This window comes from Bactrocera latifrons, unplaced genomic scaffold (genome assembly GCF_001853355.1).
Source record: "Bactrocera latifrons isolate USDA-ARS-PBARC rearing strain unplaced genomic scaffold, ASM185335v1 scaffold_5, whole genome shotgun sequence".
Lineage (NCBI taxonomy): Eukaryota > Metazoa > Arthropoda > Insecta > Diptera > Tephritidae > Bactrocera > Bactrocera latifrons.
In genome coordinates, this window is record NW_017537156.1 from 2673336 (window position 1) to 2688901 (window position 15566).

Here is a 15566-nt window from a genome sequence, read left to right on the forward strand (position 1 = left end):
ACACTTTTGAGTTTCACTATATTTTTTTTCTTCAAATAAAATGATTTTTGAATTATCTTATAATTAATAAAATGATTTTATAAAAGTATTTTGAACATTTTTCAATTGTTATATATTTGCTTTTATTTGTTTAATCAGTTCGCACTAAACATGAAGTTCTACCACTTTCGACTTTTTAAAAAAATATTTGCAAGGTTTTCGTTTCCAGCAAAAAATTTTCATTCAACATTTTTCGAAAAGAAAAAAATTAAAAAATTTTAATTGATCATATTTCACACCACCAACTCAAATTAACACCAAAAAAGTAGTTGTATAATTATATTTTTTTTTTAATACGCTTAATTTGTATACACTAACAACTTACGTTATTTAAACATTTGCTTAGGGGCAAAATTAAAAATACACTTTCAAGACATCTGAAAGATTTTTTAGCGTTTAACGATTTTAATCAACGTTTAAGTTCTAGTGCGATCACTTAGAGAAAAAACTTAAGTAAAAGTTTCTTTCTATTTTACTATTTTTTTGTGTTTTCTTTGAACATTCGCCGCCGACGCGTTAGTGACTAGCGTGCTTGGTTCGTTACGATTATTAGTTGCGATTTTCGTCGAGTTTGCGTTGAGACTGACGCGTTGCGCGTCGTGCAATCAGTGTTTAAACTGAAACGAACGAAACGGCGCGCAGATTGGATCGTGTTGTTGGCTCGCAACTGCATGATCTTCGTGTCGAGAGGCAACCACCACCAGACGAGCCAACCAGCGTTGACGTACAAATGTTGCTTAGAGTCTACAGTAGTTCATGGTTAATTTGAATTGGGTGTTAGAAGCGTATTTGTTGGAATATTGATCAGTAATACCTTATTAAAGAGTGTTTTTTAGACGTGTGGATTTTCAGGAAGATATAAAACCGATATCATTTAAGGTTATGGTCGGGAATTTAGCTTTATTATAAAGTTGAAAATGATTTAAGGCAAGCGCTTCTGGCGCGAATAAATTCTAGTCGATAGGTCCATTTTTCGACCACAATTAGGGCGTATGGCAACACTAACTCGCCGAATATTCTTTTCCAAGGCGTCAATTGTCTCGAATTTATCTGTGAAGATAAGCGACTTAATATAACCCCACAAAAAGTGGCGGAGCGATGTTAAATCGCTTCATCTTGGAGGCCACCCTATAGAACTACAACATGAGATAATGGGCTCACCAGTTGCGTTTAAATAAAAAAACGTTCAAGTTGACTGTATGGCATGTTTCGCCGCCTTGTTGGTACCAAAGCTCATCAACATAAACATCGTTCAATTTAGCAAGTCATAGCGTTCCTCATTAACTGTAAATTCTAGCCGTTTTCAGTTCTGCAGAAATACGGACTAATGATTTTCTCTGTTCATAGAGCACACCAAACAGTGACCTTTTGAGGATGTAATGATATCTCAGCAATGACTTGGGGATATCATCGAAAATGTGGTTTACTTATCGTAGCCATTCAACCGAAAAGAGCTTCATCGCCGAATAAAATTTTGTGTGAAAATCGAACCGGGAACATTTCGTTACGATCGCAACCGTGCGACGCGTTTGTTGATCCTTTGAATTCAAGATCCTCCGAAAACTAAGATTCTTTCATAAAGTAGAGACAGCTCCATTTCATGCACGCGATGGCGAATGGACTTATTCGGATTCTCTTTCTACTCTGCTCCACAGCAGCGATAGCATCTTTGAAAATGCGCGCTATCTAGTGCTGAGCGATTATGTCGAGAGAATATTGAACGCAGCGCTCGATGGTTCTCTCGAATGGAGCCTTTATTTTAATAGTAAACTTGCAAGATTTGCAAACGTTGTTCTTTACTCTGTTCATTATAAAATGGTAAACCAAACTGAGTACAAATCAAGATACAAATCAAGAATAATCTGTCAGGTACAACTCCGAAACAAGCATTGCCTCAATGAAAATCAGAAGTCTAAAAAACACCAGTCACTTTGTTATTGCTTCTATTGATCTGTTTCGGTTCTGTTATCAACGGTCTAAGACACAAGAGTACACACTCTTTCGTCGCCTTCATTACCTTGCTATCGCAAGAAGGAGCCAGGCTATAGTACAAATAAATCCGAGGAGCTTTGCTAAACCTATTTGATTCAACTGAAATAACTGAAGTGTTGTGATAACAGAAGGGCAGGGCAGGGAGAACAGGGCACATTAGACTACAGGTCGCAATGCATTTACCAACATACAGCTCATATATATTTTTTTATACAGGGTGTTAATGGCAATTTTACTTACTTTTTCGGGATCATTTAAAACTCTATACGCGCCAGCTTGTATGTTCGCCGAGGAGTTGGTATTACTCAGATTTCAGTGCCTCGCCGAACACTCCGAAGTCCAAAATAGCTTACTATTTCAAGGTAAATATTCTTTTATATGCTCGTTATAAAAGTTTCTGTCGAAAATTCGGGGGTTCTGAGAGCAAGAAAAACAGAATCTAATACTTCCTTTTATGCCAAGAATATTTCTAGTGGTGACAGTGAATTCAGGAACTCTTACTTTCTGAGACAATATTAATAGAATAGATAGTAAAGTGCAGATGTATCTGGTTTTACATATTTTTTTTTTGTAAGATGGCAGACTTCTAAGAGGACTTCCAGTTTAACCGAAGTTAAAAATTTAACTAGATGCATGCGATAGTCTCCGATTACCATTACCGTCCGACTTGAACCATTTTGGTATTCTATTACAATAATTGCATAATATTTTCAGAACCCTAAAGTGTACAAAATTAAATCGAACTCCAATAACGTGAGAATGTCATTCAATTGAAAAGTTTGTAATAATATATACTCTCGCAGATACGAATTATTATGTATACATACATAGTAAAATCATTTGCTTCGAAAAAATCACTGAAATTTAACCATAACAACTTTGGTCCCACCTATCGAATACTTACTGTATGCACATGTATTTTAATGAATATAACGATGACTTTGCTCGAGACAATTCAAATGAATAGCGAACATTCGCTGCTGGCAATGCCGCGCACACAACATTAGCGTCCCACTAAATCGATTTTTTGTTCGATCGTAGCGATGTGGTCTGAAATGAGAGAGGAACAAATAAGAGTGAATCGTAGTGTAGTGGAAATGCACATTTTAATCAGAGAACTAACAACGCGTTTTCTTTCGCGTTCTCTGCTTTTATGTTGTTAAATGTGAAGAGCAATTTTTTCAAAACATTGAAGTTATTTCAACGATTTTGTTATTGATCAATGTGTCCTTATATTTCGACCATTACTTTGTAGTTTAATTTTTGTAGAAAAAAAAAGTTTTCAATGCTGGAAAAAAATACTCCAACCAAAGACACATTTTCAGAACTCATCGCAAGCAACTCAAGGCAATAGAAGTTTGTTCGTTAAACTGATTTCCCTTTGATTTCTAGAAGGACAAAGTGAACATTTGTAGAAGACATTTCCGCTGTTTCATTGCAGTCATTTCCTTTTCGATTTAACCGAATAACGGCTGTCTTTTACTTACGTAATGATGGTTTTTCATCTACCAAGGGGCAGTTCGTTAAATATATCCTCTCTAATTTTCGATATTTTTCCGTTTAATATAACCATAGCATACTCGCAGGCACAATTCAATTTAAGTCTGCAATGAAAGTTTCTGATCTCTATACTCTGAGCAGGATATATTAAGTGTTTGGCAGGAAGTTTGTTACAACCAGATGGAAATTTCGGAAACTCTATAAAGTACATATGTATATAAATGATCAGCGTAAAGAGCTAAGTGGAATTAGTTATGTCCGTTTATCTGGCGCATTAGTCTTTGATATACCTATCTGACATTTGTAGATTTTGCATACATGGCAGACAACCATGACAGAATAAGCATTCTAACATAGACTTTCTATAAGATATAACTGCCTTACAAACTGATCGACTAAAACAGAGCCCTTTTATGGCATACTTTTTTATTTGCAAAATAACTTCATGCGATTCTGCATTATCTAAGGTAACGATACAATCTCCGAAAAAATGTTCAGATTGGACCATTACAGAATATGGCTGCCTTTCAAACACACCGATCAAAATCATAATAACCGTTTTTCGTTTTATGTGAACCGTTGTACAGTTACCTTTTCAGATTTCGTTGAACATATAGATGCTACAGGAACACTGGAGAGCTGGAAGGAAATTTTTCTAGTACTTCTTCATATATGCGATAATTTACTGAATGAATGCCTCACAAGCATTAAGGGGTCGTCTCAGTGTGGCCCTCCGAAAAATCACTGATTTTTGCGGCTATTTTTTAATGTTGAAATTAACCAATCGGTCTGGGTTTTTATCCTCTAGCAACAAAGTTACTAAGGAGAGTATTATAGTTTTGTTCACATAACGGTTGTTTGTAAGTCCTAAAACTAAAAGAGTCAGATATAGGGATATATATACGAAAGTGATCAGGGTGACCAGTAGAGTTGAAATCCGGATGTTTGTCTGTCCGTCCGTCCGTGCAAGCTGTAATTTGAGTAGATACCATGATGAAACTTGGTACACGTATTTCTTGGCTCCATAAGAAGGTCAAGTTCGAAGATGGGCATAATCGGCCCAATGCCACGACCACAAAATGGCGGAAACCGAAAGCCTATAAAGTGTCATAACTAAGCCATAAAAAAAGTATTAAAGTGAAATTTGGCACAATGGATCGCGTTAGGGAGGGGCATATTTGGACGCAATTTTTTTGGAAAAGTGGGCGTGGCCCCGCCCCTACTAAGTTTTTTGTACATATCTCGGAAACTACTATAGCTATACCAGCCAAACTCTTTAGAGTCGGTTCCTTCAGACATTTCCATATACAGTTCAAAAATGGAAGAAATCGGATAATAACCAAGCCCACCTCCCATACAAAGTGCGTTAACCGACTAACAAAAAACGTCGGAAACACTAAATTTTACGGGAGAAATGGCAGAAGGAAGCTGCACCCAGGGTTTTTTTTAGAAATTGAAAATGGGCGTGGCGTCGCCCACTTATGGACCAAAAACCATATCACAGGAACCACTCGACCGACTTCAATGAATTTCGGTACATAATATTTTCTTAGCACACTGATGACATGTATGAAATATGGGTGAAATCGGTTCACAACCACGCCTTCTTCCAATATAACGCTATTTTGAATACCATCTGATGCCTTCTCTGTATAATATATACATTAAGAACCAATGACGATAGCGAAATAAAACTGTACATAAATACGGTATTTGAGCTGAGGTATCCCTTGTGAAAAAATTGTGGTGATCGGACTATAACTTTTCAAGGTCCCTGATATCGAACACGAAGAACTCAGTGCGTAACCTAACCTAACCTAATTTTTCACCCAAAATATCGGTAAATCTCTCAGATATTTTCATGTAATTCAGAGGGCATACTCTCACAATAAAGTTGCTAATAACGGTATATATCGTCAGATATATGGTTACATATACCAAAGTGATCAGGGTGACGAGTAGAGTTGAAATCCGGATGTCTGTCTATCCGTCCGTGCAAGCTGTAACTTGAGTAAAAATTGAGATGTCTCGATGAAACTTGTCATGCGAGAGTATAAAATGTTCGGTGACACCCGAACTAAGCCCTTCCTTACTTGCTTTTGCATTAGCATGGACGGATGATTCCACCGGCCCACATACTTTACTAAACCGTTATTTTTTCTAGATGAATTGACAGCTTTTGAATTTCTTCAGGTTGCTCTTCGTCTCAAACGCGGTAATTTTACTTGTTTAGATACCGGTTGACCCACAGAAGAAGCTCATCGCTGAATAAAATTTGGCACGAAAAGAAAACGTTTTTGCTAGGAACTTTTCATAAGCCCATAGAGCAAAGCTACATATGTTCCTTGGGTCGACCGGCTTCAGTTCTTACACAAGGTGTATTTTGCACGCTTTCAATTTAAAAAGCTTGACGCGACTCCCGCGTGATCTGTTAAAAAGAGGCGATTGAAAAAAATACATTCACTTGGATCACCCGTTATTTCGCTACCGTTGATCCTTTCAAAATGCTAGTGTATGAAATGTGCATTTACATCCGAACTTAGCGCTCTCTTATTTGTTTCTTATATGTTTATCACTGAAACAGTTAACTTAATGGTAGAAATTTTTTATATTTATTGAATATTTTTTTTACTTAGATTTAAATTACAATATCGCGACAATTTAGCACATACACATAACAGACATAAATGTCAGAGTTAAAACTATTATATTAATATAATTTTATGCCAGCAACAAAAAATTATCCAAACCGAAAAATATAAAAAATATATATGTAGTAAATGTAAATAAACATAAAAAATTTAAATGCGTTGACAAAAATATTATATACCTTACTGGAATAGCAATTAATGCAATAAGAAATTTAATGTCGAAATATTAGTGGAAATATAGCTTTAGAGTCAAAAAAACTGCTTAAATTAATTTTACGTCACAATTATAGGTGTTGTAAAAGTTATTTAAATTAAAATTTATAAAAATTTCAATTTTTACACACAAAATGAAGAAATAGTTGCTTAGAGTTTAGTATGAGTTTTGTTGTAAATATTTATACTTTGTTTACGCGCGTTATTGCATTATTTACAGCTGTCACTTGCGCTTACAAATGTCAAAATTTTATAAACATACGATTTTGCGGTTAAAAATAATATATTTTGCACAAAAATTAATTTTTTTAAATTATGGATTAATAAATTAACTTAACTTAGCTTGCTTTCCGTTGCTGGGAGTAAAATTTAAAATCATTAAAACTTGAGTTGTGGTGTATACGTTGCTGCAGTGCGCTGCATTAAATACCGTTAATTTGTTTAAATACATTTTGTGATTCTTTTACTTAAAAAATATTGTTTTTTATAATAATTTAACTGTATTAGTAGAAACAAAATCATTTCTAACTAACAAAATGACATTGATTGCAAAATTATGTTTTACTCGCACACATATATTTTCACATACATTGCTAAAGTTTTTGTTTGTGTAAATTTATATATGTATATAACTAGTCTAAAAAAGCACTTTGAATTTTCACTCTAAGGCAACTCGGTGATTCGGCTCCGTGTTAACAGCGCTTATGTCCGTCCTTAGTTGCTTGGAAGGCACTCAAAGTAATCATGCAACATTTCGTTTTTGTTTTTGTTTTTAATTAGCGCGCGTAACTTTACTATTTGCTATAAATAACTGTGATATTGTCATTCATGTTCAGCCGCTGCAAAGAGAAACCAGAGTTTTAGAAAAATTTGCAAACAATTATTCTTTTCAACAAAGAATGTTTGGAAGGGGTGATATAGCATTCGCAAGCATGAAAAATTATTCAGTAATAGAAACATCATACAATTAATAGTCGTAATATTTGTTGAGGAAAAAATCGGTTTGCATTTTCAAGCTAAAATTAATGAGCGATGAATTTGTTTGTCACCTTATCACCTTTAAACACAACTATTTATGTCATAAAATTATAAAAAATAGTAAATAAATTATAAATACACCACATTACGGTAATTTTGGGTAAAAATTGTATTTAAATTGCTTACTTGTCCTGGCAATGACATGCGAACTGCCAATCGGTTGGTAATACATCACGCTTCGCCAACCTTTCTTTCTTTCTTTCACTCTCTCTCGCTCTTTACAAAAAGTCATTCATATTGATGTAATTTTTAAAACTGAAGAAGAGCATAACAAACAACATAACGGCATTGCATTGAATAAAAATATTAGTAAACAAGAAAAATTGGAAATTGCATTCAGAACTTTCAAATAAAGAGGACAGTCACAGGCAAATACAAAAAGCCGAACGAAAAATGTGAAACGGGTGCACATGAGGAACACAGTTACACAGTTGAGTGGTAGGATTTCGATTAGTTTTCCAAATTGACTTTTGAAATGACACAGATAAAGGATAAGGTAGAATTAGTTGCGCAACACAGTGGGAAATTAAGAAAATGTAGATAATATGATAGCATGTAAGACACTTTCCTATGAAAATAATGTGCGAAAATCTTATAAATTTAATGCTATTTGATTAGATGACTTTCGTTTTCCTAACGCTTGCTTGAAACACCATAAAAAAATAATTAAAAAAATGTTAAATGAATAAAAATGTGTAGGTTCGTTTGTGTGATGCTCGGAATATAGGCAAGGCATAAAAAAATTAAACTTAAATGAGCTGGATAATATGGTATGGTTGAACAGCGTTCGGTCGATATATGTAAAACTTAGCAGCTAAAGCGGGGTCTACGCCAGTAAAGAAGAGGAAGCCAAAGTTTTGTGATGATATTTCTTTAACATGCATTAAATGGAATTTAGAATGGTATTCGTTGCCTTGGTATGCTAAGCTTTTGAAATGATTTTCAATTAATAGGGAATGCTACTGACAACAACTCATCAAATTGCAGTGAATAGTTGGCGAAAAACGCCCGCAATTTGCCACTTCTATATAAAATAGAAAATAATTGACGCTTTGCACTGCGACCGATGGTCTAATATGCTCTCTCCTATATCACATACTGTGTCAAAGGTCCGACAAGGAGGCGAATTGTATCTCGGGGGAGGTTGATCATATATTTAAACCTTGCAAAAGCAGTAGAGAACCGACTGATTTGATAAAGTGGGGGTGTAGATATGTATATCAACTATACGATTTTTCGTTAAAATTATTTATAGTGGATCGATGAAGTATTTTTAGTTATTATTGAAACTTTTTTTGATATGATTGCCGAATGGTTAGAAAGAAAGAGTTAAATGGTAGATCTGATTTATTTCTTTTTTAGACGGGATCATAAATAGGTAAATAAAAAATATGTATTGGTTGTCAAAAAAGTCTTGCGGTATTTTCGCTAGTTGGCGCTGAGAGCGCGTAGTTCTAGTTTTATTCGTCGCATCGGGTCATGCTATACCTTTATGGAAAGCTCATTTCACGCGCTAACACGTGTTTGATTGATTGTCGTTTCTTTTAAGTCGTTCGTGAGTTATAGCGTAGCAAACATGGAGCAAAATAAAGAGAAAAGACGGCATATTTTACAGTACTACTACGATAAAGGCAAAAATGCATCTCAAGCCGCCAATAAAATTTGTACAGTTTATGGACCCGATACAGTTTCCATTTCCACCGCACTACGATGGTTCAAAGTTTTCGCTCTGGTGTAGACGTGGTCGAAGATGCGCCACGCTCCGGTAAGCCTGTCGTCATTGTCATTGCGATAAAATCGCTGAATTGGTCGAAAGAAACCGGCATAGTAGCAGCTGTAGCATCGGCAAAGAGCTGGGCATGAGTCATCAAAAAAAAAAATTGTATGAACAATTGAAAATTCAATAAAAATACCACAAGAAATACAAGACTTTTTTGACAGCCTATTATGTACTTCCACAAGTTTATTCACAGGACACAGGAAAACCTTTAAACATGCTTCTTATGAATATAAATTATCAATGTTTCAATGGCAGATGACTAGCATAATCTATTTGGTTAAATGAATTCTTTAGTTTTATTCAAGCATGTAACTCAAGAAGTGATGAGAGCAAGCATATTTTTCAGCCAATATGTAAACAAAAACTATCAATATTTACTGTATGTTATAAATGGTTTATATATGTACATATGAGGATATTTACAAATATTTTTAACGTTAGCTGTCTTCAATGTGAAAAACATTGGAGAGTAGCGAAACGAATATACTACAAGTATATCAGATGTTCAAACGGAGGGCTAGCACTTGCGGTGTGCTGCGGTTCTTGGAGAATCTCTTTCAGGGGCTAAGAAAGTTTTGAAAGCCCTTAGTTTTKTTTTCTATAAACAATTATAAATTATTTTTTTAATTTTGCTAATTATTTGACATTAAAATTAGTTCATATGAAATTATATTTATAATTTTTTTATAAATATTTTTACTTTTATTTGTTTAATTTTTAAAATTATTATTAAAAAAATATTATTATATTCTTCGGCTTTGTGAAAGTATCCAAAATCTTATCCGTCGAAAATAATATTTTTAACAAAGTCCCTCCGCCTTTGTTGTTCTTGTAGGCAGGATTACGCCTTTTTCAAAAAAAAAAAAGTAATATTGAAATATTAATTTTTAATCGAAATTAATAATATATTTTTTACTTCAACAAAGTAACAAATAACAACCTTATTTAACAAATCAACAAATCAATAAGTTGGATGGAAAGGGATAAAGTAAGCAAAGATTGACATATTTCTAACTGAAACATTATAATTAGGATAAATTAAATGTAAATAAGATAAAAAATGCTAAACTGAGTTAATATTTGATTAAAAATAAGCTTTCCTTACACAAAATGCTATTGGCACTCGATAGAGAAAACTGTAGGCTCATGATCGGAGTACTAACTGTTCATTGCCTGGTGGCGAAACACGTCCGCGGAATGGAGCTGACGGATCGAGAAGAATGCAGGAAATGTTTAGAGCAAGGCACCAAGGAAACAATGGATCATCTCGTGTGCACTTGTCCCGCATTGGAAAAACTGCTCTGTAAGCATCTCGGATCTCCACGTTATGTTACAGTGGAAAGTGTGGAGGTATCGATAGTGAGGTCACAGAGTCTGTTAAAATACACGGAGGTATTTTAAAGGATGATTACTTCTTATGGACCTAGTAACTGAACTTTAGTGCTGCCGCAAAGGATCAAAACTGATTTATGCGTGGCTCAATGCCCTACCAGACTAGCCCAACCTAAGCTATCTTTGCACAAGATAACCAAAATGGTACAAGACGCAGTACGCAAGCGCGAAAAAGTTCGAAATTCAAAACATAAATATAAATTTATTTATAATTTTTTATTTTTAATCCGATTTTTGGATTCAAATTTATTTTTAATCAATACGGTATTTGATCTGGTAATCCCCGAATTACAAAGTAAAATAAAAGTTAATGCTACTACTATTCCTAAACAGTTTTGTGTACATTTCCTCTGGCCGTGTTGTTTTCATTCCATAATCTCGTGACTACTTTTATTAAATAACACATAATGACTCGTAAACTTTTTTCTTTGAGATTCACGAAGTGAATATATGCTATTACATTTATCGATGTAATAGGTGAAGCCCTAACACTCGTCTGTCTTTTCTCTTTACTTTTCTGTGTAGTTATTTGATTTGAATTCGAGGCATGTATTTTCATTAGCGTGTGTAGATGCATTTAAAAACAAATTAGGTGTTTAGTAGTGGATTGTCATAATATGGAAGTATGAAGTATTAGTTAAAGATAAAGAGTGAACGCAGTAAAAGTGTTAGAATAAAAAAAATACAAATTGACAGCACAAAAATACTAAAAGTCAAACAGTTAATTTTCTTGGTTTGCAACTTGACTTGTATTTACCTCTTTGCCGATGTCGTTCGTGAGTAGGGATTCTGCAATATTTTGGGGTGTGTCTCCATCACGCGCAACAACAAATTATCCAGGTAATCCTCCAGTTCTTTGACACGTTGACGCTGTAGCAGTGCCTCATTTTCCATGCCATTCGCGATCAGCATGAGTTCCTACAATAAAATACAGAAAATTTAATATGCAATGTGACATTTGGCAAAAATAATTGAGTTGAACCTCTCGTGATTTGCCCTCGTATTTTTTGGCCAGTGCGGCGGATATCTCCGAGCGACGTTCCGCGTGTGATGTGGACTTCTCATGCCCAATTATAATGCGTTCGTTGGCTTTTGGACTTGGTGTTGAGCGATTATCTTCGCTTTTCTCTGTAAGATATGAATATCGTTAATGGAAAACTTTCCATTTCATATGCATGCATGAGATATAAACACAGTTAATATACTGTAAATAATGATGAAAAGTGCAAATTTAATGCAAATGCTTGATTTTTGTATATATACACACACACACGCAGAGTGTATATATGTATGTGTGTATGGCATGTAAGCTCTTGCTAAAACCAATTAAAACATATGCGTATTTAAATAGATAATATATGTATATGAGTATGTGAGTGTGAGTGATGATGAATATTTGCGTTTATGTGTGGACAGCGCACAAATGAAATCCACTGGCGGATTTGCGTTTGATTTTCTTGATTACAAAAGCGTGCATTTAATTTTCACAAATATGTACACTAAAACGAAACAAATCAGGTCAAAGCATTTCATGCCGACATTGCACAACATTTACTGCTGCATGTGTATTGGTTGTGTTTTGTTTTTTTTTTTTTCACAATCATGTCAGCTGCAAAGTCAGATTTATTAGTTAAGACATTATACGAGCACACACACAAAGCTTTCTTTTCGAAGTGTGTGTGTGTGTGTGTGTACGTTTTCACTTTCGATTACAACAAATCCGCCAGCGTTAGCCGCCACAGCCAACAACAACAACAAACGTTCATCAACCACTGCACACCGTCCCTCTCAAACGCTCACCTCGCTTATTCAGATACTTGAATTTGCCCAAGCGCCTTTCGCGTTTCTCACTCACAATCTCACTGGGCGATTGCTCGGGCGTGCTACTGTAGGGACTTTGTTCATCCTCGAGCGATGTCGATCGTTTGGCAAAGTTCAATATGCGTTGATCTTCCTCGCGTCGCTTGGCTTCGCGTCGTTTCTCCTCTTCACGCTGCCGCATCTCCTCTTGTAAAGCCTCCTCTTCTTCACGCAAGCGCTGCTCATTTCTGCGTAGCTCCTCCTCGAGACGCGCATCTTCTGCGGCACGTTTTCGCTCTTCGCGCTCAGCCGCTTCGCGTCGGTTACGTTCCACCTCGGCGGCAATTGTAGCCGCTTCGAATTCAGCTTGGCGCTGGCGCTTTGTTTGTGCCTGAGCTGCGGCTGTGGCTTCGGCGTCTGCTGCAGCCTTAGCCGCTGCCGATGTTTCCGCTTCAGCTGCAGCTTTGGCCTGCGCCTCAGCTTGGCGTTTGAGTTCGAGCTCTCGCTCTCGTTCTTCTTCAGCGCGCTTTAGTTCCGCTTCCCTTTCACGGTTACGTGGCATGGCCTTTGGCACAGGCGGCACTTGGGATTCAGCCTGTATGAAGGACTGTGTGTGCCACTTCTTATCTGTATCCAAATCAAATAAGTGCGATTTATTGCGTTGCTCGAATTTGGCAAATGAAGCGTTGAGTTCGTTGAAATCTTTTGTCTCTTCATCTGGAGAAAGTAGACTTAAGTTTTGTGTAGCTGTCACGGGTTTAGGGTTTATAATAAGTTCTTGTGGCCTTTTAGCAACGACTTCCTTGACTTCAGTTTTAATCGGTTCAGCCATAACCTGCTTCTCTTCCGCTTCGGACTCCGACGAAGATAATGAAGAATCGCTCTCGGAATGCACTTTTGTACTATTCACGTTAGAGAACCCATTTGCTGGTTTCACAACACTTTGTTCGTCTTTCTTTTCTGCCACCTTATTTGCATCATCGCTTGCTGATAGTCGCTGTTCGGGCACTTCATTGGGAGTTGGTAGGGGTACACGAGATTGCTCCCAAGAGCGTCGTTTCAAGGAATCGGTACTGCCGATCTGCAAGTTTTGCTTATATAATTTAGATTCCCATTCATCTAGGGCCGGTTCCTTCTGCTTCGGCGACGAGGCTATCATGTCGTTGAGTTGTTGTTGTGTGCGTGGTGGTTTCGAGGGCGGCGGCAGTGTTCGTGCACGGACGCTGAAGTCGTTTTCTAACTCCTCTAGTTCGGGATCTACGGCGAGATCCTCCTCCACCAAATCTCTTCTAGACGATAGCTTACCTCCAACTTTGTTCAGCAACGGTGAAGGATTACGTGGCGCAAAATTTTGTGTGGGCGGTTGTAAACTCGACCGTATATTCAACGAACTTGCTGAACTTTTGTGTGACAAGTTGTCAAAGACGAATTCATCTTCGTCCTCACTTATTACACCGGGATCAGCTTCACCAGCACGTTGCCCGTAACGACGACTTCCACCATTCGAGCTGTTCGGCGTGCCAATGCTTGCAAATGAACCACTGAAATTGGATACATCATCGCCATCCTTGTTCTTCTTCTTGCTGCTCAAATGCATTTTCGAACCAATCGATTTGGCGAACTTCTTAATGCCTTTACGCTTCTCTATTGTGCCTATCGAGAGCAGGCTGCCACCCACGGAAGAGGCCAGTTGGCCAATGGAAGACTTGTGTTTCTCCTTCTTGCTCAGATCGGTCAATGAGCCGGATTTGACAATGAAGGATATGCGCGCTTCCAGCTCACCGCGCTCTTTATTCTTTTTCTCCTTGCCGGGTTTACTCTCCAATTTGAACCATTTGGAGCGCGGACGGTCGTACACATCCATTTCATTGAGTGGCAATGTGGCCTGGCCAAGAAACTCATCAATTCCGAGATTATTGCGATGCAAGCAGGTCAGAACGAGTTCAGCACGATTGCCTTGGTCGGGAATTTTACTGTATGGTAAAGGATGAAATCGTTACAATTCAAGCTGTTATGTTATAATGGAGGACATATGAACTCCGAATTATGGCGGAGGTTACTCACAGTTCGCATTCCTCATTCCAGCTGACGTTCATCTCTGCTTTCTCCTTGACAGACGTTTGATACTTCTCCTTGCCCAACGATATTGTGACAAAGCAGTTGTTGGTGCCATTTTTGCCTTTAGTCAGCAGACCTTTTGCCCGTTGAACTAAATGAAGAGAGAGAGAGAGAGAAAGAAATGAAAAGAGTAGATTTCTTTTTATCTGAAACCATGAGTTTGTTAAACGGTTTGAACTTATATATGACCAACCTAAATATATGATGATAATATTATTAATCGAACATCTTCGAGCCGTTCGATACCAAACGCGGTTTCAGACAAGGCGATTCCTTATCGTGCGACTTTTTCAACCTGCTTCTAGTTCGAGCTGCAGAACTAAATAGAGAAGGTACCATCTTCTATAAGAGTGTACAGCTGATGGCGTATGCCGATGATATTGATATCATTGGCCTCAACACCCGCGCCATTAGTTCTGCTTTCTCCAGACTGGACAAGGAAGCAACACAAATGGGTCTGTCAGTGAACGAGGGCAAGACGAAATATCTCCTGTCATCAAACAAACAGTCGACTCACTCGCGACTTGGCACTCACGTCACTGTTGACAGTCATAGCTTTGAAGTTATAGATAATTTCTTCTATCTTGGAACCAGCATAAACACCACCAACAATGTCAGCCTGGAAATCCAACGCAGGATAACTCTTGCCAAGAGGTGCTACTTCGGACTGAGTAGGCAATTGAGAAGCAAAGTCCTCTCTCGACAAACAAAAACCAAACTCTATAAGTCACTAATAATTCCCGTCCTGCTATATGGTGCAGAGGCTTGGACGATGTCAACAACAGATGAGTCGATGTTGGGAGTTTTCGAGAGAAAAGTTCTGCGAAATATTTATGGTCCTTTGCGCGTTGGCCACGGCGAATATCGCATTCGATGGAACGATGAGCTGTACGGGATATACGACGACATTGACATAGTTCAGCGAATTAAAAGACAGCGGCTACGCTGGCTAGGTCATGTTGCCCGGATGGACGAAAACACTTCAGCTCTGAAAGTATTCGACGCAGTACCCGCCGGGGGAAGCAGAGGAAGAGGAAGACCAC

General features: G+C 37.2%; 1 protein-coding gene across 6 annotated transcripts in view; it reads right to left on the bottom strand.

Annotated features, from left to right (window-relative positions):
• Nucleotides 1-7152: 7152 nt before the first annotated feature.
• The window catches only part of LOC108973725 (rab11 family-interacting protein 1), a 42523-nt gene continuing 34109 nt past the window's right edge, over nt 7153-15566 (bottom strand). For 3 of the 6 annotated variants that reach the window (XM_018941173.1, XM_018941171.1, XM_018941172.1), the window contains 5 exons: nt 14470-14614; nt 12406-14378; nt 11588-11733; nt 11363-11523; nt 9119-9286 (listed from right to left, as the gene is read on the bottom strand). In XM_018941173.1, coding sequence (XP_018796718.1) covers nt 9217-9286; nt 11363-11523; nt 11588-11733; nt 12406-14378; nt 14470-14614 — 2495 coding nt within the window. In that variant the 3' untranslated portion in view covers nt 9119-9216. Of the gene's footprint in view, nt 7235-7559; nt 7689-9118; nt 9287-11362; nt 11524-11587; nt 11734-12405; nt 14379-14469; nt 14615-15566 lie in introns of those variants that run through there. The other 3 variants (XR_001993744.1, XM_018941174.1, XM_018941175.1) reach the window with 3 other exon arrangements.